Source organism: Rattus norvegicus, chromosome 12 (genome assembly GCF_021556685.1).
Source record: "Rattus norvegicus strain SHRSP/BbbUtx chromosome 12, alternate assembly SHRSP_T2T, whole genome shotgun sequence".
NCBI lineage: Eukaryota > Metazoa > Chordata > Mammalia > Rodentia > Muridae > Rattus > Rattus norvegicus.
This window is the reverse complement of record NC_141545.1, coordinates 48,098,769-48,124,906: the sequence shown is the minus strand read 5'-3', so window position 1 is coordinate 48,124,906 and position 26,138 is coordinate 48,098,769. Positions and strand designations below refer to the sequence as shown.

Genomic DNA, 26,138 nt, shown 5'->3' with positions numbered 1-26,138 from the left:
CCATCCATCCACCCGTCCATCCATCCATCCATCTTTCCCTATTGTGTTTGAATCTGTCTTATCCTCAGAGTTTGTTTCTTACAGCCAGCATAATCAAAGTTGTGTTTTAATTGGTCTGAGAACATTTAACTTGACGTTGTGGGCTTTAACATCTAACTGTCCGCCAGGGACTTGAGTCCTCATCTGTCATTTGTCCTCCGTTCATACCTTCTGTCCTTTCTTGTTCTGCCTTCCAGAGTCGTTAGTTTTAGGATTCTGCTTTCTCTTCTCTAGACTTATTTAGCTAGAACTTATAGGTTTATTATTTTAATTATTTGCAGGTTTAACCTATCAGTTGCTTTCAAACCATATTTAACTATTCCTGATTAATATAAAAAGCTCTTATTATAGTGAATTTTTGTTTTCCTCTCTGTGCTTTTTGTGTCATAATTCTCCCCTGCATACATTATAAAACACACACAGTGTGGTCTGTCCTTTGGAATTTGTTCTCAGTTGCCTGGCAATAGTGGTGGTGGTGGTGGTGGTGGTGGTGGTGGTGGTGGTGGTGGTGGTGGCGGCGGCGGCGGCGGCGGCGGCGGCGGCGGCGGCGGCAGCGTACGCCTTAATCCCAGCACTTGGGAGGCAGCAGCAGGTGGATCTCTGAGTTTGAGACCAGTCTGGTCTACAGAGGGAATTCCAGGACAGCTACATAGTGATAGTAAGCCCCCCCACCCACTCTGTCTCATACACAGATGCACACGTACATGCACACACACACATGCACACATGCACACACACAAGTGCATACACATACGTGTGTATATGCATGGGGGGGCAGTGTGAGGGTGGCTGGGACTGTACATCACTGTAGTCTGCGTGTTTGGCATCCGTAGGTCTCTGGGTTCAGTCATCAGCACCAAAAACAAAGAACAAAACGTTCTAGAGAATTTAACATTTTTTTCCCCTTACTTTCCTGTTCAGTTTCTCATGTAAAAACAATGTCTTCCTCCCTGGCTGAGTCCTCAGTTCACTCAGACCCACCTCCTGGGGCAGGCTGGGCTGCAGAGCCCACAGGAGCCCACATTCCAGCAGTGTTCCCTAAAACACAGCTCACCGTGTTTGCTTTCTTTTGCTCTACCAGGATAGGGGTGACCATCAGCCCCTCAGGACTCCCTCCCCGCTCAGCGCCAGGCCAAGGTGCTGCCCAGTGGCAGGCCCTGCCCCTGCCTGTGCCCGCATTCCTGAGGAGTGAGCTCCCCTCCCCCACTTTGAAGGAAACCAGGCGGGCCACACAGTGAGCTGAAACCTTAAGTACCCACAAGGGGCTATGCTCCGGCCGCAGAGGCTTGTGAAGTAGTCCTTTGCTTTCTTTTTTCCATTTCCTTCCTCTTTTTTCAGAGTTAGGGGTAATGTGGTTGGAGGGGAGTAGGTAGTAACTTGGTCATAGTAGATGGAGCATTTCCTGACACAGGGCTCTGCTCTGCACTCGCCTTCTCTGTGCTTCATATATACTGAGTGCTCATGGAGGGTCAGGGTGGAGAGGGTCGGGGTGGGGTGCTCACAGAGGGTCGAGGGGTAGCATGAACTGAGGTAGAGAGGCAGATCTCTGCTGCAGCCAGAGGCTTGGCCAGGGTCGTTGGTTCATTTTTTCTGGTGTTCATTGAGTGTCTGACTGTCCTAGGCTGAGGGATAGCATGAGCGTGCTGCTGTCTGTCCCCTGCCCTCTCTGAGCTGCTCAGGGGCTAAAGGAGATTGGCGCACAGTCCCTACTACTTTGACATGTGCTCTCAACCAGAAAGAGCTTTGGGAGCGCAAAGAAGCAAGGCTTTAAACCAAGTACAGAATCAGGCCAGGGAGGAAGTGGTTCTGTATTGCTGTCCAAGCTCACTTTACTTGGAACACGGGTATTTACAGGAGACAGGTTGTCTTGGGTAGCATCGCCGCAGACAAACATGGACATTTCGAAAGGCTTCCATCTTTTTTTTTTTTTTCCTCGGTGCTGGGGACCGAACCCAGGGCCTTGCGCTTGCTAGGCAAGCGCCCTACCACTGAGCTAAATCCCCAACCCCGGCTTTCATCTTTTAAGGAAATGGCCGATCTGAGATAATATTTGAGAGCTTCTAACAAGAGGTCCTTGGCCAACACATTCCTTTTTTGTTAGGTAGACAAATTGAACTCTTTCAGTCCTGTGTTGCCAAAGAGGAAACCAGGGTGTGAGATTCAACAGATAAGGCAAGATTTCACCTGGTAAACAAGATGGGCGGGTGGTCTGAGGAGGGTGGGAGCACAGAGGCCTGGAGGGAGGAGGCTCACGTACTTGTGTGTGCTTGGACTCACCGTGCGATGGGGTCGTTCACTGTGACTTGGTACCTGTGTCCTCCTAGTTGGGCATCTCAAGTAAGTCAACCAGCTTGAATCACAGGGGTGAGGAAGTCACCCGTTTATGCTTCCTCCATAGAGTGGCCTTTTAGGGGTAGCCTTGTTACAGCAGCTGAGCTGAGGCTTAGACATCGGTGTTTGTCAGCCTCCAGTGTGATGCTGCTTCATGTGGGTCAAACCTCCCTAGGCTCAGCTGTACCTGACTCACCAGCCAGTTCTGAGGGGTCTCTACGAGAGCAGGGCACCTGAGATTATATCCTGGAAGGGCCTCTGGGGTCAGCTTGTAGAAGGAAGGACCTGGCTCCCCTGATACTGTGCTGGGCTGAGCCTTCTTCCTGGAAGGGAGCTGTGGAGCTGCCTGTGGACTGCTGAGACTGCCCCCAGCACAGATGGGAGCAGGCAGAGAGGGGGACCCTAGTGTTCCTGTCTGTCCTCCCTACAGGACACATGGGGAAGATCATCCTCCTCCACATCCACCCAATCTCGGTGATTTCTTGTTTCATTTAGAGCCTTGTAACTTTTGTTCTTGTGGTTGTGCCCGGCCTCCCTCCCATCCTGTTTGCATACCCTGACTGAGCAATCGAAAAGGCAGGCCTGGGCCTGCCTTCCCCTGCCATCTACCCTCTGTGGAAGCCCTTGTAAGTCCAGACTCTGCAGGCCCTGGGCCCTCGATTCCCCTCTGCTGCGCTGGGACTTGTACTCTGGGCTTCATTCTCTGTTCTGACACTTTCCCAGGTTATTCCTACCTTTCTAGAAACCCCCACTCCCACCTCGGCTGATCCTATAATAGGCTCCCACTATGTAGTGCTCTCCAGTACAGACTGTGTTTGTCCTTCCTGTGCTCAGTCAGAAGGTATTGGGGCCACCAACTAAGTATTGAGGTGCTGAGGTGCGGAGGCTGCCTCCTAGGAGGGATGGACAGACCTCAAGCAAGACCACTGTTTTCTGGTCTTCCCTTCCAGAGAAAGGATGGAGACCCTCCCCCAGACTCCAGAAAGGAATATGATTTTTACAGTAGCAACCGACACGGTGATGACCTCCAGGAGATCTGTAGACCATTTTGCAGTGGGTCCCCACCACATTTCCCTGGGGAGGGAGCGCCCAATAGTCACAGTGCAAAGGAGATGGGAAAGCACCGGCCTGGTCAGGGCTGACGATAGCATGGCCCTGCGCTCACACCTCACTGCTTCATGTCAGGGCGAGTGCGGTGCTGGGCTAAAGCTCTTTTGGTGTCATGTCAGCCTTAGGTGAAGGATTCCTGGAATGGAACATATCCAGCAGTACACACTCCACAAGCTACCACAGGTCGCTGGGCACAAAATGGGCAGACCCAATCTCATGGGGAGTATTGGAACCTGGTTTACCTGTTTGCTTGAGGTCACAGACCAGGGTGCCAGGGACAGATGCACACTCTATCCTGTGCCCACACCTACCCACCAGCTTTGTGCGGAGCTGTGTAGGCACGTGTGCACCAGGCACACACGTGCACACACACACACACACACACACACACACACACACACACACGAACACTCGCACACACCGGTGCGTACCACACACTGACTCTTAGGATTAGCAGTCACTGGTGTCTTTGTTTTTTATTAGCACATATCAAATATACACAATATGTTTAGCGATGACATTTTTTTTTCTTTTTTTTTTTTGGTTCTTTTTTTTCGGAGCTGGGGACCGAACCCAGAGCCTTGCGCTTCGTAGGTAAGCGCTCTACCACTGAGCTAAATCCCCAGCCCCTAGCGATGACATTTTATCCATGTGTATAACGACTTATGTATTTAGTGATGACATTTTATCCATGTGTATAACGTCTTATGTTTACCCGCACCACTCCCCTTTTGTCGACTCCCACTGGTCACCTGTTCTTTGTTATTTCGGGGAGCTAATGACTTCTGTTAGCCTTACTTATAGGAGCACCAGTAAGGGGTCGTTTACTGGAGCATGGCCACTTCATCAGTGGCTCCACTGTGGAAGTGGAGCCCAAGCATTGAGTGTCTGTAGATCCTCAGGGGAGCGTGGGAGCCTCCTTGCCCCCTTCCCACAGTGCCTTTTGGCAGAGGACTTGGGTACTAGGTCAATGTCACCTTTGTTCTTTTGTCTGGGTTTGAATTTGTTTTCATGAGGAACAGGAGATCTTGTTTACGGTCAGAGAAATTGGACCACTCTTCTCCTGGCTGGGACATCATCTAGGTATATCTCAAAACTTGGAGGGGATAGCATCCATGAAGGCGGGTATCACAGTTTGGGGTACAGCATGAAGGAGACGCGGAAAGAAACTTCCTTGGTTCGTAAAGGAGAAATGGCTGACCTCAGACGACTCCTTAGTGGAGCAGGGGATAGAGATCAGCTCACCGACTTGTGTGGTGACCACTTCCTGTCTGGGCATCGAGACTGGCAGGAGAAGTGGTTGCCCTGGCTCACAGCTTTGTTCTGACAGAGGTCGCCTGCTTAACTGCTGGGCCCCTGTCTCCCAGAGTTGTGAGGGAGTTGTGGGATTTGCAGTTGTCCCATTTGTCGTAGGGGGATTTAGCAGTTTCCTAGACAGCTGTGTCCATACGTGGCCAAGCAGGAAGTTCAGGTGCTCTACGTGAATTCCAGCCAGCCCAGCCCAGGTGAGCTGTGTCTCCCACACCTCATTCTAGACAGCGTGCGTAGGACACACCTGTGGCTCAGGTGAGGCGACAGCCTGCCTGGACGGTTGCCCAGCTTCCCTTCAGAACGCGGCTTCCCTTAGAAGACTGTCTCTACAGTTCAAAATCCAACAGACAAACAAGCGTTTGGAATGTTCCCTGTGTGTACACTGGGGACTTCCTGTGTGATATTTCTGGGCATTTCGGCCAGGCGCTGTTATGACCATCTGTCCTCATTCTGCTGGGTTGGGCTCCCTGAGCCCCAGACCGTCTCCTGCAGGAAAATCCAGATTGGGGATGTGGTAGGACCCACCCTGCTCTGACCCCCACTCCCTGCTCCCCTTGATCTCCTGGGGTAGCCAGCAGGGAGGGTAGGCTGGCTGAGCCAACCCAAGCAGAGGCCTTGGATCCCTCTGCCTCTGAAGCCGGTCACAGACTCCTCCAGCGATGGTATGAGTGAGCGCTGGCTGGTGTGAGTGAGCTTGGGCTGGTGCTTGGCTTGAGGCTGCAGCTCAGGGCTGGTGGGCCTCGGTCAGGCTGGTCACATGACCTTACGCTGCCCCCGCTCTGCTTCATCCTCCCTGCATCTTACTTCACCTGCATGTGAGTCCTGCCAGCCAGGCGGAGCGAGCACAGAGGTCGCAGACGCATTTTGTTTCAGGAAGGCCTGCTTTCCCGTTTCCTCCTGTGTGGTTTCCCCAGTGTGACTGCAGCCCCCACGTGCTTCCTTCCTGTCCAGGAAGAGGCAGATTTCCCACTGTGAGAGTTGGAGACGATCTGCCCTTCTAGTGAGACCTGCCCTACCCTTTCAGGACAGGGACAGGATGGAGCTGTTCTTCCTTTGTGGGAGGCACTGTCACCGCCACCAGGGCCTCCTGCTGAGTTTGCGGGTCACCTGTTAGCAAGTGAGGCTTGTGGGCAGGAGTCTGGGAAGAGTCCGAGAGCCTCTGCGTGGGATGGCTCTTTTTCAGGAGGTGCCAACTGTCTGTGGTGACACCAGCTGTCAAGGGGCCCCGGCATTTCCTGGAGCTCTGAGCTCAGCAGATGGCTTCCTAAAATTGTAAGACTGAGGGGACCCGGGGTTGGATGGTGTCAGTTCCTCTAGGGAAGCAAAGGTGTCATTGAGGGTTGATGAGGGAATTCTTCGGGCAGCCAGTTTGCTGCTTCCTCATTTCTTAGAACACCTGGCTATCCAAGATGGCTGTTTCAACTCAAGTTCTGACTAGAGGAGGGGGGGGCGGTTCTGAGGTCTCTGAGCTCTCTCTCATTGGGTACATATGTAGGAAATTTGGTGGTGCCATCTTGAACCCACTTGAGTTGATTTTTTTTCACAGTAAAAGCAGATTGTCACATATGTCAGTACTTGATGACTGCTGGCCAACCTCTTGATTGATTGTACATCAGGCCTGAGGTGAGGCCAAGGTTAGCTCTTGGCTGAGTCCTCTCTTACCCAGGCATGCTCGTGCCCTTGTGGGAAGAGCATTTACAGAGGGCAAACCTGGAACGACCTGGAGTGTGTGTGTGTGTGTGTGTGTGTGTGTGCGCAGTATGCACGCGCGTGTTCGAGCCAGCTGTCTGTCTCATCCTTCTCTGCCTGGTGTGGTGTGTATAGGAAGCTCTGTCTGCCTGTGGCCTCATCTGTGAGGCTGCAGGTCTGTGCCTGGGGGGTCCTTGCTTTGCTTGGCAGTGCTCAGATAAAGGAGCGGCTGCGATTGACCTGGTGTACCACAGATCAGGCAGGTGTGCTGGAAGGGTTATTTCTCCCTTCCCGAGCAACTGCCTTGCCGTGTAGCCCTGTCTGTGGTCCCTCTGTGACACTCTGCACTCTCCCTGCTCCTTCCTGGCCTAACTTCTCAGGGCCTTTGGAGCTTAGGTAGCTCCAGATTCAAAGTCGCAGGGCTCTCAGGCCCAGTTGCAGTGGACGGGGAGTGGGGAGGAGTGGGGAGCACGGAAGGCCCTGTCTCCTCTGTCCCGCCTCTGCTGAGGAGTGAGTTGGAGGCTGCTGGGCTCAGCTGATGTTCTCCAAGGAGGACTTGGAATGAACCCCAGTCATAAACGGGTGAGGTCAGTGGTTTGCTCAGCAAGAAGGCCCAAGTTAGTGATGGCCTGCCACAGCTCTCAGGATCCCTGGCTGCCATCCCTGGCTCCAGCTCCTTCCTTCCCTGTGCTGTTCCAGGGGACATGACCATCAGTGAAGCAGATTTATGTATCGTGTGCCTCTGTGCTAGAGTGGGAGGCCAGCCACCATGATGACTTTCTCCAAGCTTCTCACCCATTACTCAGTGAGCTCTGTGAGGTACGCGTGGTAAGCGGAAGCTCCTAACAGTCTAGTAAACGCTCACCAGCTGGTGAGCAAGGATCGCGTCACCTGCTTCTCTCTTGGGGAGGCTGTTACCTCCACTGTGGCAAAGTGCCTGGCGGGGGTGGTCACCAGGAGGGTGTACAGAGGAGCCACGTGACACCAGAGCAGCCCAATCTGTGACGCATACAGCGTGGCTTTATGTGGGGACAGTGAGGGCCTTGTGATGCTGTGTGAACCTGTGCACCGAAGGCCCCAAGTGTGTGCAAAGGACTCTCGGAAGCCTCTGTCTCTGTCTCTGCCTCTGCTTGTCTGTCTGTTCTGTCTGTCTGTCTGTCCCATTGCAGTTTCATTGCCTCCAGAACCCAGCCTTGCTAGTTTGATTTAAGACAGTGACTTCGACTTCTTGCTTCTGTGTTAACTTGGTCCCCAGAGGGCCTTCTGGGTTTTCCTTAAGGTTTAGTGGGCTCCTGCTCTCCTTTGTATCCTGGACATATGAACATGAAGGTAACAGGCAATTGGAGGACGGAGAGGTTGGACTGCATTTGATATTGTTTGTACACACACACACACACACACACACACACAGGCTGGAAGAGGGTGGGGGCAGGAGGGCGGGGTGGGAGTCCCAGTCCTGCTAAAGAGGGAAGTTGTGATCAAGGCCAAAGCAGGGAGTGAGGGCCCTTTGGCTTCACTTTCTGAGAGGCTCAAAGATGGGAGTGTCAACTGCAGGGGTTCTGTCCTTACCCTTGGCAAAGACAAAGAAGGCATTGGGAGTGTCTGCCCTCTGCATCTGTGGCCTTATACTTGAGGGTTCAGAAATATTTGGAGCCAGGAAACACAGCGCAGTGCTGTAGCTCTTACACTGCATGAGGTCCTAAGTCCTGCACTGGGGAAATGGGGAAAAGAAATATCTTAAAATCCCATCTGGGGCTGGAGAGATGGCTTAGTGGTTAAGAGTGTGTACTGCTGGGGTTGGGGATTTAGCTCAGTGGTAGAGCGCTTGCCCTGGGTTCGGTCCCCAGCTCCGGAAAAAAAAAAAAAAAAAAAAAGAAAAGAAAAGGAAAAAAAAAAAGAGTGTGTACTGCTCTTGCAGAGGACCTGAGTTTGGTTCTCAGGACCTCCCTTGACAGCTTCTTACCCCTGTAACTGCAGCCCCAAGGGGAATCTGCCCCCGGAGATGGACTCTGCAGGCTCGCACACTCACATGGGTGTGCCCACACAGACACAGTCCATCTAGTGGCGGGTGAGGATGACAGCTTAGCAGGTTCCTAACTTACCTGGTGCCTGAGGAAGCCAGAAGAGGGACTCAGGTCCCCTGGGAAGTGAAGCCCCAAGTGGGTGCTGGGAACTGAATGAACCTGGGTCCTCTGCAAAAGCAGTGCGCGCTCTTAACTGCCGAGCCATGTCTGCAACCCTTGAAAAATGTAGAACAAAATAGCACATAAGCCACTGGGCATGGTGGTTCCTGCTCGCAATCCCAGCTATTCAGGACGCTGAGTCCTAGTGACGGCAGCCTGAGGAATACAGCGAACTGTCTCAAGACCGACGCCAACTCAACCATTGCATATTCAGGAAGGCGTGCCTGGGCCATGTGCACACACTACACACCATTTCCTACAGGGGGCCGAGCATGGAGGGCTTGCACGCCCAGGACTGTATTGTGACTCCACGCTTTTCCCAGCACACATTCACTCCTGAGAGGCCAGAAAGGGTGGGAGGAAGTTCCTCCACAGGATTCTGGGGCGGGGTGAGGGTGAAGTGGGGACCCACACAGAAGAGGTGGGCTTTTAGTTGGGAGTGGTGCAATCCTAACACTCAGCAAAGCGGAGCCCAGCGGAGCCAAGGCTCAGGCCAACCTGAACTGTGTAAGGAACCATAGCTTCAAAATAAAAAGTGTGTGTGTGTGGGGAGGGCAGTCAGGAAGTTCAAACCATTTTGTCTACTGGAAGTGGGCTTAGCAGAACCCTGGGAGGTGACAGAGACTCTGACAAGGGACTGAGCCTGGTTTCTGATGCTCAATTGACCGTATTGTTGGCTCAGATGATAATGAGAAAGAGTGGCTGTGATGTGGAGAGGCCCAGTGGGGACCTCCCAGTTGCACGTGGGAGCCAGAGGAGGGCGGGTAGCCAGGTGAGCAGAAACCAGCCGCTTGACGAGCATGGGAGCTGTCTCAGTTGTTTGGGGCTGCGTTCACCAGTCAGAATCTGACGAGTAAAGAAAGAGCAGAACTGTGTCTTTAAGTCCATAAACACTGTGGAGAGACTACAGCTCATCCCAGAAACAGGCAAACTTTTGAACTTTTTGTTCAGGTCTCTGTGGGGCCAGAGATGACTCACCGCTGAGCCCCTCCTAACCTCTGTTGGTGATTAGCAGGGGGAGCAGCCGAGGAGCCGCCCTGCTCGCTGGGCTGTAGACTTGGAAGAGCCTGGATTGCAGGAAGGGCCTGGAGCCATGCTGGAACAGACCAGGGACATTTCCAGGACAGGAATCCCCTGGGCTCCAGTCAGCAACGCACCTTTAATCCCAGCACTTGGGAGGCAGAGGCTGGCGGCTGGGTGGCTCTGAGTTGAGGACAGCCTGGTCTAGAGTGAGAGCAAGTGCCAGGGCTAAGTAGAAAAACAATGGGGGGTGGGGTTAGAGTCTGTGGGTGAGTTGAAGAGGCACTAAGATCTGACCAAGGAAGTGTGTCTAGGCATTCTGGGACCGTGGGGGAGGGGCTCTCATGATGAGTTCTTAAGGTGGGAGTTTGCTACGCCCTCACCTGGGTGTGTGGCTGGGTCTGGCTGCAGGCACGTACAGACATGGATTGGAGGCGACCACGGCAGCTGTGGTCTGGGGTGTGCACGTGAGTACCTACTTCATAAGGGCCCTGGTAAAGTCTGCCTAGAGCTCAGGGTGACCTCACAGAAGCACCCAGCCTTTATTTTCTTATATCTCCTCTCACCTGTGCCTTGTGCCCTTGGGTGCAAGCCAGGTATCCAATAAAGAGAGGGGACCGGCCTGCATACTCCAGTTGTGTGAGCCTCCGGAAGGCAGGGCCCGGTTGAAAACTGGAAATCTGCTTTTGGCATGTGGGAGCTGGGAAGAGGCAACTGTACCAGGCAGCCCCTGTCTGCTGCCGGCTGGAGACCTGTAGACCTTTTCCCCTGGTTTCCTGTTTGTCACCCAGCCCACACTTCCTTCAGGGCAGCTCCTGTTGAGCAAAGCGTGAGTCAGCTAGGGAAACTTGGCGGTTGAGTCTTCACAGCCTGCAGGCATGGTTGTTAAATATTCAGATGACACTATGGTATGGAGCCGGCTCTCCTGCCCGGGTTGGGAGAGCAGCTCCTGTCTGGGGCTCAGACAGTAGTGATGCCTTGGAGTGAGACAAAGTCTTGATGAGCTCACTTGCTGTATAAATATCATCTCATCCTTTCCCCTCCTTAGAACCTGCTCAGAAATGGGGGCAGCTCAAACTACATCCACTTTGATAGGCAGGGCCATGGCCAGGAAGACTGACAGGATAGCCCAGTTCCTCCTTTATGCTGGCTGTTCCCATCCTTTCCAGTGTCTCTTCCAGCAAGACAGAGTGAGGTTGTCCATCTCTAGAATTTAATTCTCTGAGAGGGGACAGTTGATGAGGGCATAGAATCCAACTGTGAAGGAAACTCCCTCTAGAAGATTGAATTCGGGGTTGGGGATTTAGCTCAGTGGTGCCCTGGGTTCAGTCCTCAGCTTCAGGGGGGAACAATTGAATTCCTACTGAGTGTCGAGGCCTTAGGTCCCTAGGCTGGCTAGGACAGAGATCTGGCTTCATCCGGTATTGGCATGCCGGCCACAGCCGTCTTCCCTGGATAGAACAGTTACCAGGATAAATATACCAGCTTTCCATTCCTGGGGAGTTACTCACTGAAGAAAAGTACCCTGCCATGGGTTAGATTACCTCTGCTCTAACTGCTCTTGGTCTCTGGTGGCTTGAGGGGACAGGGACTGGGCTGGAGTCACAGGAGGGGGAGGGGCAGGTCTGCCGTTAGCTCCTCCCTCCTTCCAAATGGAGAAGTCTCACCCAGGGGGTGAGATGGTGGACCATTCCTGAGTTCCTTCTTTGGTAAGGCTGAGCCCACCCACTGCGTAGGTCCCTCGGTCTGAGCAGATGTAAGGGCCCTTAGGTTACTACCTGGGCCACCCAGGTGATCAGCAGGAGACTGAGCCCTTTTGGGGGCATAACAGGGTAACAAGCTCCTTACGTGTCTTCTGGCTCTGGACAGCAGGTACTTATGCTCCTAATTCTGTCTGACTGCGATTCAGGCCTCACACAGCACTGACGCATAGACTGCAGGCCATTGGCAAAGTCCTCAGCTGTGGCAGCCCCTGTGCCCAGGCTCTCAGGGGGCATGTGGCTGCTCCGTCCATCTGATGCAGGAAGGTGATGGGAAGAATGCTGTGTGCTGTGCCTGGCCAGGCCCCAGGGATACAAGGCATGGTGAAGTGGGTCTCCCTGAGAACCAGCTCTCTGCTCCAGCATGGGGCTGTGGACAGTGGGCCAGGCACGGTGAGGGCCCAGGCAGGCAGCCTGTAGCTGGACAGGGCAAGAAAGGTGACCCAGTGCATTCTGTTCTAGCCGTGGGCTCAGAACTGGAGATCTGATGGGGAGGTGTGTTAGTCAGGGTTCTCCAGAGGAACAGAACTTACCCAGGGAATACATATTCAATGCTCGCACGCTTGCATGCATGTACGCGCACACACATTAGAGTGACTTATGGCTGTATTCCCACTAGCCCGACAATGGTGTCTACCATCAAAAGGTCTAAGAATTTAGACGTTGTTTAGTCCACAAGGTAGGCTATCTCAGCTGGTCTGGTCTTAGGTACACACCAGTGTGGGGGTCCCTGTGAGCGCCAAGGCAAGCACAGTGACTCTGCTAACTGTGCTACAGCTTAAGGGCCCAGGGGAGGATCTGGTGCGGTTAGGTCATTGGAGAGGCCTTCAAATTACAAAGTCCATGTGACACCTACCCTAGGGATGGGTTCTATTGACTGAGAAACAGTGTTCAGGATAAAGGTCTGGGGAGGAAGAGTCTGGGATAGGCCTGATAGTCTGGGGGATTGGGGTATGGGCTGGGTATTAACTACATCCACCTCCAGCCTTCCGGGTGGGAAACCGGTACACATCCCTTCCCCTGAAGAGGCGAACCTGTGTGCATAACATTCCTCTACACACCACAATCCCCAAGAAGTAGGCTCTAATGCCAGTAAGGAATGGACTTGCCAGCAGGGAGGGAAGGAGGGAGGCAGGGGGGGGGGGGGAGAGAGAGAGAGAGAGAGAGAGAGAGAGAGAGAGAGAGAGAGAGAGCGAGCTCGAGCCATCCCTTTATATAGGCTGCCCACAGATGGTGTGGTCCAGCTTAAGAGCAGATCTTCTCACCTCAGAAGATTGGCATGAGGGGGGCGGGAGAGATGGCTCACTGGCCAAGAGCATTTCCAGAGCCCACTAGTTCAAAGTTTAAAAACAAACAAACAAATCCAGACTAAAACTGGGTTTTTCCACTTCAAATCATGTAATTGAGCGAACATTCCTCACAGGTGACCCCAGCTGCCTGGGCTTTATTAATTCCAGTCAAGTTGACAACCAAGAGCTGCAGCCGCTCAGGTCCTGCTCCAAGGCATTGCTTTGGGCAGAATGATGCTCTCTCTCCGACTGCTGCCCCAGCACTAGATAGGACGCTCCTTGTCTTCAGAGTTGAGGGTACTCTAGCAGGGCACTCCTGTCTGTCCAGCACCTCCCATTTACTGACTGAGGATGATTCAATCCCAGTGCCCAGTAGGCACTTTGTGCTGGTTTTCTTGTTTTTTTTTTTTTTTAAAGATTTATTTATTTATTTTATGCATATAAGTACACTGTAGCTGTCTTCAGACACCAGAAGAGGGCATCAGATCTCATTTACAGATGGTTGTGAGCCACCATGTGGTTGCTGGGATTTGAACTCAGGACCTCTGGAAGAGCAGTCCGTGCTCTTAACCACTGAGCCATCTCTCCAGCCCGGTTTTCTTGTTTGATTTGAATCCTAAGCTTAAAATTCCTGGAAGCGTGGGGCAGGCAGGACAGTTGAGGCACAAGCCCCGTCCAGGCAGTTCACCCAGTGAGCAGGCAGTGTGTGCCCAAAATCCCTGTGTGCAGGCCATAACGCCCAGCCCCCCCCCCCCCCCGAGGAATGGCTGGGGCCCCAGCTCCGGCCATAGACCTTGAACCACCCTGGGTGGACCTGTAGCTCACCACTCTTGGCATCCAGCCAGTGCCAGGACTCTCTGCCTTTTGACAGATTTTATCACATACCTAAGACGGCTGGGGGCAGCCAGGACCCAGGGGGCACAGCTTGGGAAACAGCTCTGCATGGGAGTGGGGGCGGGAAGGGTTTGTGGATTCTCTTCTTGGCTCTCCTTTCTGCGGGGGCTCCATATGGTACAGGGAGAGAACTGACTCCCTGAACGTTGGCCTCTGCCCTGCACGTCACCCCTTGGCACGCGCATGCTCTTCCTCCTCCAATAAGCGAATTTAAAAACTAAAAACCCAGAGAGTTGTGCTGCCACCAAGATCTCTCCCAGTCCCACCGGTACTCTCTGTAGAGTGCTGTGCTCCAGGGCAGGCTCCGGGCTTGAAGCTGGTATTGTTTCAGGCTTGTGCCTTGCGTTTGCAGAAGAGGTAATGGAAGTGTTTGTCCCTCTGGTCTGTGGAGCCCTTGAACTTCATGCCACCCTGACTGCACCCCAGATGTCCCAATTTGTGTGCCCAGCGTCTTGGCACCCAGGCTGGTTTCTGTGCCAGCTCTGTGCCTTAGGCTCTAGCTTCTCTTGAGACTGAAACTTCCCACCATGGCCGGGGACTCCCTAGTCTTTCCCCAGCTCAGCAAGAAAATTCTGCGGTTGCACGAGGTTACCCCTGCTGGCAGGAAGGTGATGGACCAACGGCTCCCTCTGGTGGTCAGCAGGGAACGGCCTGCATGCTCACTCTACTGTGCATACCTAGCACTGTGATTTTTGTCCCCCTGGCCAGCTGGTACTTTGCACCCAGCCCTTCTTTGCCCATCCATACCCAGGGCTGCACAGTCCTGCCCAGTGACCCTTGCTTTCCCCTTCAGTGGGTTCAAGCTTCTGGCCCCGGCTTTAGTTGAAGCGGTGTCAGGCCCGGACCCTACAGTTCCCTGGGTGAGGCTGAAGCACTTTGAGGTGCCCCAGCACCGACTCCTGTAGCATGTTAGAAGCAGGACAGAGGTGGTGGATCTGTGTCTGACCCCTATACTAAAGGAAGGGGCCGTTGGGGTGTGAGTTGAAGGAGTTTCCAACATCTCTTGTAAACGTAGAGCTAGCAAAAGGCTGAACTGAGGAATCTGGGCAGGTTGGAGGTTGCTGAGTGAAGCCTCACCCTGACTGTGTTTACTCAAGCCAGGGGAGGAGTCGGCAGTGTTCGGGGACTTAGCCTTTCACAGTTTGTGCCATGGGAAATGCTGTGCGTCTACAGCACAGGACCCAGAGCCTTAGTGATTCGCCTGCCTCCTATGTCACCTTAGCAACTAGTGAGGGGCCCTGCGGCATGGGGACTCCAAGTTCCTATACTAGCTACCAGGCAAGGACTACGTAAGGGTACAGAAGAGGAAGCCATGTCAATGGCTGTGCTTGGGTAGGCACCTGCTAAAGTTTTCTCTCTCTACAGTAGGCAGACATTTAGAGGAAATTGGGAAATGGTGTGTTTTCTCCTTGGCACACGCATGTGTGCACGCATGCATACCTATATACGTAGCGTTTTGAATGATCCTTTCTTTTTTTGTTTTTGTTTTCTGAGGCAATGTTTTTATGTGCAGTCCTGGCTGTCCTGGATCTTGCTATGTAGACCAGGCTGGTCTTGAACTCAGATCCACCTTCCTCTGCCTCCTGAGTGCTGGGATTAAAGGCATGCACTGTCACGCATGGCTTTGAATGTTCCTTTCTTCCTCTGTGTCTCTGGTCCAGACTCTTTTCATGGCTGAAGCCGGTTTTACTCAGGAAAGACTAAGGAGGATCCTTTTCTAGATGTCACAGAGTAACTAGGTCTGATGTTTGGCAACTGGTGCATTTCACTGTGGGCCAGCCCTTGTAAAGCTCACTGACACTGCAGGGTAAGAATTACTCACAGCGAGGGCCAGAGAGATAGTTCAGTGGGTAACAGCATTTGCTAGGCAAGCCCAAGATCCTTAGCTCCCGTGTGAACCCAGACAGTGGTGTGAGTCTGCAACCCCAGCACAGAAACTCACATGCGCAGTGCAGATCCCGTCACAGATGGGAAGGGGAGGGTGGGCTCTTGCACGTATTCCCCTGATGGCCACGTTCGTGTGCACGTGCACACAAATCGACAATAAATAAAGGTAACTTTGAAAATCGTATGTGTATGGGTGCTTTGCCTGCATCTATGTAAGTGGATTAAATGCATGTGGTGCCCACAGAGTCTGAGAGGAGGTGGGGTTCCCCTGGCACTAGAGTTGCTGGTGGTTGCGAGCCACCTCGTGGCTGCTAGGAACTGAACCCAGGTCCTCTGCAAGAGTAGCCAAGTGGCTTTACTGTGGAGGTGTCTCCAACACAGACACCTGACTGATTAGACTGGGCCTTAAAGACAAGAGGTCAGTAGTCCTGGAGTTGAACTGGGCCCGAGTTCAGGGCCCGGTCCGTCCATCTGGATTCATGTGACACACAACTCTTCTGTAAACTCGACGAGTCTTTTTTCTTGTATTTACAATTTAGTTTTCGGTGTGTCTGTGTCTCTCTGTGTTTGTGTGCGTGTGTGAGGGTCCCTACGGAGGCCAAAGGCTGTGGAAACCCCTATAGCAGGATATAAGCTACCTGCTGTGGGTGCTTGAAACCAAACTTGGGCCTTCTGTATGAACTGTCTGTGCTCTTAACCCGAGCTGTCTCTTCAGCCTCCTTTTTTTAAGCATATCTTGTTTGATGTGCGTGTGCGCATGTGTATGTGTGGGTGAGTGTGTGTGTGTGTGTGTGTGTGTGTGTGTGTGTGTGTTGGTCAGAGGACAGCTTACAGGAGTTATCTTTCCGTCTACCATGTTGGTTCCAGGGATAAAACTCAAGGCAGCAGTTTTAGCAGCAAGCATCTAAGCCATCTCGCTGGCCCCAAACCACTCTTCTTCATAAACTGAAAGGAAAGAAGGAGGGAAACAAGTAGTGTGTGTGTGTGTGTGTGTGTGTGTGTGTGTGTGTGTGTGTGTGTGAATCAGTGGCTAAAGGGCGTGGTGTGCAAACTCAGGGCCAGAGTCTTCAGCTCCCACTGACGGCCCCGTGTGCCAGTGCAAGTCTATGCCTTCAGTGCCATGGGGGTGGGAACAGGCGGACCCCGGGGACTCTGTGGCCAGCCAGTTTAGTGACACCTTCCCCCTCAAAAGACAAGGTGTGGAGGCTGGCCTGGTCTACACAGAGAGCTGTAGGACAGCCAGGGTTGCATAGAGAGACCACGTGTGACTCTGAAAGCAACAGAAGCTGAGCTGCTGGGATGGTGAGTCGAGTGTAACCCAGAACACTACAGAAGTGGGCGAGGACTAACTCCACAAGGTTGTCCTAGGAGCGGGGTGGGGGTGGTGGCCGCTGGTGCACGCCCTTAGTCCCAGCACTTGGGAGGCAGCGGCAGGGGTATCTCTTGAGTTTCAGGCCAACCTGATCTACAGAGAGAGTTCCGAGACAGCCAGGGCTACACAGAGAAACCCTGTCTCTAAAAAACAAAACAACAAAACGAAACAAATAAAAAAAAAACTCTTAGACACATATAATATAAAACAAATCTTTAAAAAAAATGTAAAGTGACAACCTACAGAAACAGTGGAACACGATAAAGAACACAGCAGACACTGATTCCAATGTCCACACAGGCTCGGGCGCACACGTGCACACACGCACACGCACACATACACACACAGGCTCGGGCGCACACGCGCACACACGTGCACGCACACATACACAGAGGCTCGGGCGCACACACGCGCACGCACACATACACACAGGCTCGGGCGCACACGCGCACACACGCGCACACACACATACACACACAGGCTCGGGCGCACACGCGCACACACGGAAGAAAACAAACAAGTGGAAAGAGCTCGTGGAAGCTAAGTGTGGTGGCTGAGGCAGGAGGATTGAGTCTGGAGCCACCTGGCCTACATAAGCAGAGCCTGTCTCAGCCTAAGCGTTAGGCTCCACCTAGAGGCAGTGGTGGGGTTGACTCTGCGAGGGGCTCTAGGTTCTATCTCTAGGGCCATGAAAATAGAATAGAAAACAAACAAACAAACAAACAAACAAAAAACCAAAAAACCAAACCCAGCCCATACACCAAGAAAGCCAGATGCAGGACCACAGCTCCGGTACAGGGCACAGGGGGCCATGTGTGGGCAGTGGGATCCCTGATTCACCGTCTGTCAGGGAAGGCATTTGTCTACCTCGGAGGGTTTGGAGCCCGGGGAATTGTAAAGGGGGACTTTGGTGACGGGGACCTCAGCCTAGCCTTCTACGTTTCTGTTGTTGGGGAGGACGACAGGGTCCATCCGTATGTGAAGCTCCCGGCCCTGGTAGCGGTGGCTCAGGACTGGCAGCTGCTCTCACCAGCCCCACCAGGGTTTGCATCTGTTGTTGCCTTCTCTGTGCAGCATACAGGGTTCCCCAGTAGCCTCAAGATGGAGAAAGAGGGGTTCCGCCTACGGTGGGTTGGGCCCAGAGGAAATGGACAGCAGGTGTGGCCCTGGAGACGCCTCTGGGATTGGCCTGGACCTTAGTTCCTTTTATGCCCTTACCTAGACACAGAGAGACTCCTGGAGTTCCGGTTTGTTGGAGGCAGGAAGTCAGAACTCCTCCAGGGGAGCTGGAAGGGGTGGGTCCACAGGAGCTGAGTTCTTCCAGCCTGGGAGGCTGGGACCCAGGGTCTGGGCCTCGGAACAGCTTCTCGTCCAACTGTACGGCAGGAGCCAGGGGTAGGTGTGCCCACCCTAGTGCTGTTGGTAAGCAGGGCTGCTGGGAGAAAGCATGGTCTCAGAGGCCTGATGAAGTCCTCGCTTCCCTGTCCTCTGAGTGGGAATGGGGCTGGGGACAGGGCTGCAGCAAAGGTCAGACTGACAGCTGGGCGGGCAAGCTCCAGCTCCTTAGGTTTGGCACCATCTTGTCACCGTGTGAGTATGAGCACAGTAGTCTCCTGGAGGCTTGGGCTCTGGAGCCTGGGGAGGCTAAGAAGTCATGTGACCCTGTCCTTTCCTGCCCTGCTACCTGGGGCAGGGACCCAGAGCTTCCAAGCCCACTCTCCTCAGCTCTGAAGAGAGTAGTTTTATCCTTTTAGGTCACCAGAAGGGTCACCTGTGACCACGTGTGTAAATGCCTCACACGGTGCCCAGTAGGTGTGGAATACGGCCACTGCGCTTGTGATTGTCACTTGTGAGGGCCAGGGTAGCAGATCACTAGAAGCTAAGCATAAACAGGTCAGTGAGCAGTCCAGGAAGGAGGGTGTGGCGTTCAGGGCTGGACTCTACCCAGGCCACAGCACTGTAGAGGGTTTCAACACAGGAGGAGTAAGGCAGGAAGGTCGACACTTCCAGCTTCTGCCTCTCTAGCCGTTTTCTTCCTGTCAAGAGCCTGAGCCTTGTAGGCTACCGCATGCTGGGGTAATGGCAGCTTGCGTTCGAGGGACGATTGGGCCCCTGTGTTACAGTTAAACAGTCATGGGGCCCTGGAGCCTCTAAGTCGGGCTCCTTGCCAGTTGGCAGAGGCAGTCAGCAGAACAGTCCTGCCCCCCCACCCCCAAACGGGCCTGTTGAGGGGGTGGTGAGCGCTGAGCTGGCTTCCTGCCAGTGCCCAGCCTCTTTGCATACCTTACCTGTAGCCTGTAGCCTAGGGAGGAGCTTAGAGCATGGAATTCTGTCCCCCTCAACTGGAGGACAGGTGCACCCTAGGGCTACCTCCTGGCCTGGCTCTGTCTACCCAGCCACTCCCTGTGCCGTGATTCAGGACTCCCCCCACCCCCTGGTTCTCCCAGTCACCCCGTGGAGTCAGAAGTTCCAGGCAGGCTTATAGAAGCTTACGGCAGCCTCAGCACAGCCCTGTCAGGAGGAATGCAGAGCTAACCACCTAACCCCCAGGGATGAGCCCGAGAAAGCCTCCAGAGCTCTTTCAGTCTGGGCCGGGGACAGCACAGCAGATGTGAACCTGAGGGAGGGCCAGCTCTCACAGGCTGACACCTTCTCGTTACAGACGCCCTGCTGGCAGACTTGGAGTCCACCACCTCCCACATCTCCAAACGGCCAGTGTTCTTGTCAGAGGAGCCCCCCTACTCCTACCCAACTGGAAACCACACTTACCAGGAGATTGCAGTGCCACCTCCGGTCCCACCGCCCCCATCCAGCGAGGCCCTCAATGGCACAGTCCTGGACCCCTTAGACCAATGGCAGCCTAGTGGTTCCAGATACGCTCACCAGCAGGTAAGGGGTGGGTATCTGAGAAGCCCTTAGGGACTTGGGGTAAAAGGAGCTGATCTCCCAGGGATGAGTCAAGTCACTGGAGAGAAGAGGCTGGGGGAATGGACTGTCCACAGTAATACACAGTCCTTCCTATGCACCATGTGAGGGACCAGTGGCCAAGTATTAATCACCTGACCAGCCTCGGAAATTCCCTGGTGAGACGGCTGTGAGCAGGGGCTGCCTGGGGGCCGGCTGCTCCTGTCTCCTGTCCCTGCCTGTCCGTGGGGACAGGGCCTGATCACTCTTCCCTCCGCAGCCTCCATCCCCATCGCCCATATACAGCTCCAGCACCAAAAATTCCAGTGCCTCCAACCCTCAGGACAGTGTCGGCTCCCTTTGTTCCCGAGCAGGCGAGGAGGAACACGTCTACAGGTACAGAGCCAGCACCCCGCGCCACTGGCTTAACTACAGAGGCCCTGAGGCCCCTGCCAGGCCCTGTGCCTGTCAGCGGCTCCCTCTGCCATGTCATGGCGGGCTGGGCTGTCACAGCATCTGTGCAGTTGAGGAACTGAAGCAAAGCTTCCTTCCTCCTTGCCTCACCACATTCCTTCCCTGCCCTCCGCCTCCGTGCTGAGGAGACTTTAACATTCCACCTCTTGGGCCATGAGCATCTGGGGCCTGCCACATCCAGTGGAAGGTGGTGAGGTCTCACTTCTCTCCTCTGCTTCTTGAAGCTTCCCCAACAAGCAGAAGTCAGCAGAGCCGTCACCCACCGTGATGAGCTCCTCCCTGGGCAGCAACCTCTCTGAGCTGGACCGGCTGTTACTGGAGCTGAACGCAGTGCAGCGTAGTCCTTCCGGCTTCTCTGCAGGTATGGTGTCAGTCCAGGCCTCTCGTGAGCCTTTGGGTTCCTGGGGGACGGAGGGACGAGCAATCATTTTGTCCCCTTTTTTCCAAGATGAAGCAGAATCGAGCCCCCCATTGCCCGGTGCCCTGAGTCCCCTTTATGGCGTCCCGGAGAGTAACAATCTCCTGGGGGGCAAAGCAGGGCCGCTCATGAAGGAGAAGCCAAAGCGAAACGGAGGCCGGGGGCTGGAGGATGTGCGGCCCAGTGTGGAGAGCCTCTTGGATGAGCTGGAGAACTCTGTGCCCAGCCCCGTGTGAGTATTTGCTGGGCTGTCCCCGAGCTGGGCGCTCACTCCTGGAGATCCTGCCCAGACAGGCTCCAGGCTATCATGCCCGTCACTCAGCCTAGAGTCACCTGGTCCCCTTAAGTGCCTGTTACTTGAGGCCCTGGGCATACGGTGAGTCACTCGGGTGCCACCCCTGCTGTGCCAGCCATCAGTCAGACTGTTAGCACAGGTTTGCTAATGTCCCAGAGGGCTGACATCCTGGCTGTGCCAGCGACTCAGCGACTACTGACTACTGCTGACTACTGCGGTCAGCTCTCAAGTCTGTTGTTCCCTCTGTTAGTTGGAATAAGCGAAAGTGAGGCACACGGACTCATGGCCACGGGGAATCAGGGACCCATGGCCACGGGGAATCTCATGTTCAAGCCCAGTTGAGGCTATACAGTGGGTTCCAGGTCAGTGCAAACTGCACGAGCCCTTGTCTTAAAAACAGGAAGCAAACTGTAAAGTAGGTTACGCAGACAGGAATAAGGAGACGGGAGGCCTGGCTCACAGCTCTGGCGCTCACGGGACATGCCTGCTAATGTTAGGTCTTGCTTGTTCATTCAGAGGTAGGGTCTCACTTCACAGACTGTTCTGGAACTCACTAGGTACTAACCCTCGTGCCTCAGCCTCCTGCATGCTGGGTTTACAAGTGTGAACCACCTCACCTGCCTGCCTGCCTTAACTGTAGTGCTTTTGATGTCATCATGCGTAATAACCTCACACCTTGTACAACCTTGTAGAGGGGACTTAGTGGTGCTCCCTGTGTTTAACAGGTGAGCTTGCCCCTCCCTGGCAAGGGTTCTTCCTGTAAGGGTCCTGTTTGAGCCACCTGCCCTTTTCTCTGGTCACCTCCCTGGTTGTACTCTGTCAGGGATAGGGGTCCCTAAGATACTGGGTGCTCGACGCCTGATCCCCTGTGGAGCTTGAGTCTGGCCCCCTGGGTTCCCCACTGACAGAGCGCTTGCCTTGCAGCCCGGCCATCACTGTGAACCAGGGAGAGATGAGCAGTCCACAGCGAGTCACCTCCAGCCAGCAGCAGACCAGAATCTCAGCCTCCTCTGCCACCAGGGAGCTGGACGAGCTCATGGCTTCATTGTCAGATTTCAAGGTGATCCCTGTCTTCTCTGTCCCCATCCATTTTCCAATCTGGGGGGGGGGGGCAGGGAGGGGCAGAGCTGGCCTGTGGCCTCACAGCACCCTCGGGGAAAGAGGCGAGGTAGTACATGAGCTTCTTAGAAGCCAGTGAAGGCAGAGAAACCAGAGCCTCTTTTAGCTGGGGCATTCCTCCCTCTCCTGGTGTTCCCAGCCGCCCAGGTCAAGGGGTTCGGGAGGCATGGACACTCAGACAAAGGGCCCTGTGTTGATAGCTGCGCTTGCTGGAGGAGGGTGTGTCCTGCTGGGCCCGTGGGATCAGCATCCCATGTCTGAGAGGTCACTTGCCCCAGGACTGGATCTCCCACGCTAGCTGTCCTCAGAACACCGCTCTCTTTCTGCCAGTGGGGATGGGATTCACTAGCCTTTGCTGCCAGCTTCCTTCTGCCCTCCACTGTCCTCCTGGGGCCTGAGTCCCCAAGAGCCCCGTCTGTGGGAAACCCAGCCTGCCAGGCCTCGGCCCATCAGCAGGCATTGTCCCACCTTCCTTCCCTCCCAGGCCCACCAGGTCCGCCAGTCCACGCATTTTATGTAGAATATGTAGTGCCTCGGTAGGGATTAATGCTGACAGAACTCTCCAGTAGTTGCTGACTTCAGCTCCATGTGTGTCAGCCAGAGACCTTTGGGGCGCAGCTCAGGGAATTGAGAACGGAGCCAGGCAGCCTGTCCGTTCTTGGCCCAGAAAGGTGCTTCCTGCCTCTCTTCAGCCATACTCCTGCGTGGAGCTCAGAGGTGGGAGACTGGGTGCTGTGGCAGTCCAGACTTGTAAACCTCGTTGCCATGGTTCTGAGTGGTGGGAAGCAAGTCAGGATCCCCAGTGACTGTGCTGGCTCTCATCCCAAACGCCGTAGTTGTAGACCTTGTAGTCCAGAGCCGCTCAAGGAAAAGCCACACTTCTGCTGAGCACTAGAGAAAGGACTTTCTGACACAGGAGTGGGCTGGGAGGGACGGCCGGGTGGGCAGTGCATGAAGCTGGTGCCCGTGGCCAGCTTCCCCTGGGTTTGCACCTCACTGTAAGTCCCCTATATGGTTAGTCTGGGTGACTTTGTGAGCATGGCCCTGTGGCTGCTTTCTGATGCCTGGGTCCTCTAAGGTGCAAGGGAGACCCAGAGCAGCTCAGACAAGCATTTCTGGGGTTGGAGCCTTTCCAGAGACCCTGTGCCTTAGGATTGGTGTAGATGGTGGTTCTCAGAGCACTGGTCCACACCTGCGCCCTGCTCACCCCTCCCCATTTCTCTCTCTTTCCCTTTGTCTTTCTCCTCCAGACTAGCACTTCTGCTATGGTGCTGAGCTCCCAAGGGCTGCTGCCCGGCTCTACTCCACCTCTGCCCCTCACCCTTCCTCCTCCTCCCACTAAATCCTCCCCTGAAGACCACACCCCAGAGGTCCTCCACACAGAAGGAAATGGTCAGGTCCTTTCACCTTCTGTGGCTCCCAGATGGCTAGGGTTGGGTAGCCTTGAGGAGACATCTGACACTCAGAACTCAAGGCATCCTTCTGTGGTGGCCTCTCGGCAGTCATGTGATGCAAAGAGCCAGGCTCAAGTCAGGCCTCTCCTCTCAGGCTCCATGGGGCCGCCCTTTGGGACTCCCCCATGCCATACTCCATACCCTACTGGGAGCACAGCATCCCAGGGGCCAGTGGCCACCCATGTGTGTTTAGAGGAGACTGCGGGTCCCACTGGGAGATGGCCACAGGCTTTGACAGCGTCCAAGCCTGAGATTCCCCATGGAGTGACTTACAGCTTTCAGGAAGGCATTGAGCCACCCGCTGTGGCAGTGGACAGGCAGGCTGTCCTCCCTGACACCTGGGCTCTCACCCAGGAGTGTGGCCTGCAGGAGAGAGTGCAGTCAGAACCAGGGGGCCTGGGAAGCTCGTGTCCTGCCCTGGGGCACAAGGAGCAGCTAGGTGGGAAGCGTCCCTGGAAGGGAGGCCTTGGGGGACCCACTGAGGCCCTCGAGAACCCAGGGAAGCCAGAAGGTTCCATGGAAGCTGCTCTGGAGCCCAGGAAGGAGCAGCCGGAGCTGTCTCGTGCCATGGCCCTGGGGACCCCCAGCACCTCGGAGAGGATTTCCACCTCTGGGCAGGCAGGCAGCAGCTCGCACAGTCACTAGGCATGGCTCTGGCAGGGCTTGAGTGTGGGCCACTCCTTGCTAACTGCATGTTGCCCTTATGAACGTCTGCCTGGGCAGAAAATGCCAGGGCGATGGCCCTGAAGATGTGTTTGGCAGTGATCCTGGGCTACCAGCTTTGCGTCTGGTGATGCCCCATCTCCTGTTTCTTAAGATGTCCTTTAGAGGGGCTGCCCTGGCATTGCAGTGCACAGAATGGTTAGACGCATGGATCTGGGGACAACGCTCTGACACCACTCACTACCCATGTGAACTTGGGGGCCACCCAGGGGCTCAGCTTTCCCGTCTTTAAAATGGGAGCATGGATAGCACACTTTCCTTATGCAGAGGGCTAACTGAGGCAATCCCTGGAAAATGGGCAAAACTCAGCGAATGCATGATTTTCCTTCCTTCCACCGCTGGCTGTCCATCCTGCCTTAGTCTCCTCAGTGCTGGGACTATAGCTGCATGCCACCATGCCTGGCTCTTAAGTGTTTCTTGTAGGATTCTGACTTTATGCCTTCTTCCCAAACCCTTTCCCCCAACATACAAATTGTAAGCTTTAATACATAAACTACACACCAACACTGGCTAAAAGGAGAAGCCTCCATCTTTTACTTAAGTTGTGAGGAGAGAAGCGAGGGACGGGTAGGAACATCCTGCTGACTCCTGTCAAGGAGAGAGCAGCTGACATCCTACAAGTATTTTGCCCATGGTTAGAGGCTGACTTGGGAGTGAACGCTGGGTGATGGGACTCTCTTCAGCTCTGGCTGCTTCCTGCTGTCACCTACCCCAGCTTGCCTCTGTGCTGTTCTGCTTTGGCCTCCCATGACCCCTCGTGTGGACTGAGTAGCATTCTGCCTTAGCTTGCAATGGGATGGTGACGGCTTTGTCCTCCTCCCCCAGATCCGCTCTGTGATCAGGAGGAGCCGGGAGACAGGCCACGTACATCCCATGTCCCGGGAACCCTCCCCTCGCCGCAGGCTGGACCCTGCCACCCTGAGCAGGAACCCATCCCAGGAGCAGCTCATTGCAGAGCTGCAGGGCCGGCTGGGTATCCAGCTGGCGGCAGAGGAGGAGGCCGGGGCCTCTGCCCAGGACTGGCTGACCGAAGGCGTAGTTATCACCGTGCAGCCTCGAGGGAGGCAGGCCGGGGGGCAGCTGGTAGAGAAGGTAGCCAGCCGATGTGGGCCGGAGCCCGGGTAGTGGGGGTCTGGAGGCTCCCTCAGCCCTAATGCTGACTGAAAAAGATTTTGGGGTGGTGGGCCGGTTTCTGCATTTTATGGCCTTATGACAAGGCTGGACATCACCCCTCCACCCTCTACTGCTGCTGAATTCTTACCTTCCTGTCTCTTTCCCCTCTCTCCCTCCCAGGTTGTCTACCCTCCTGACTCCCCCATCCCCCTGAGAAGAACCACCTCTGTTGTATCTCCTCCTCCTCCTGCCCCTTTGCTCCAGAATCACCCTGACACTTCGGCCAGCAGCTCTCCTCTCCAGCCCAGCCTGCCCACTCCCTCCTGTCCAGGGCCCTTGGCTGGTTCTTCTGCTTCTTCTGGGGTCCAGACTGCAGGGGAAAAGCCCCAGGAGGAGGGTGGGCGCGGCCCTCCTGGTCTCACTTCTGTGCCCCACACCGTGAGGTCTGTGGGCTGCCAGACCAATGAGGACCCACTCTTCCACCCGATGCAGGCAGGCCTCCCGGAACCTCACCCTACACCTCACACCCGTGCCCTGTCCATCCCGAACCACCTCCCGACTCTGAGGAAGCTACAGAAGCCTGCACTCACACAGGCACGGAGGGCTCCGTCCTCCGACCTCACCCTACTCACCGTACTCATGCAGTAACTGAAGTCCTTCCTTAGAGTCTGCCCCTGGGTCCTCCTGACCCTGATATCTAGGCCCCACCTCAGCAAATCACCCCCGACCCATTCCCTCCGGTTCCTCAGCCCT

General features: G+C 54.7%; 1 protein-coding gene and 1 long non-coding RNA gene across 16 annotated transcripts in view; one reads left to right on the top strand and one right to left on the bottom strand.

Moving 5' to 3' along the window:
* Positions 1–26,138, top strand: part of Pxn (paxillin) — a 61,601-nt gene that overhangs the window by 30,475 nt on the left and 4,988 nt on the right. For 3 of the 15 annotated variants that reach the window (XM_087578989.1, NM_001401038.1, NM_001401037.1), the window contains 5 exon segments: positions 19,548–19,774; positions 20,070–20,185; positions 20,488–20,624; positions 20,712–20,913; positions 21,901–22,036. In XM_087578989.1, the coding sequence (XP_087435115.1) occupies positions 20,531–20,624; positions 20,712–20,913; positions 21,901–22,036 (432 nt within the window). In that variant the 5' untranslated portion in view covers positions 19,548–19,774; positions 20,070–20,185; positions 20,488–20,530. 15 annotated transcript variants of the gene reach the window in all.
* On the bottom strand, positions 3,933–8,719 carry LOC148002355 (uncharacterized). Its single transcript, XR_015634874.1, has 3 exons — positions 8,583–8,719; positions 5,601–5,734; positions 3,933–5,277 (listed from the first exon to the last, which is right to left on the bottom strand). It is a non-coding gene; the product is annotated as an uncharacterized LOC148002355 (long non-coding RNA).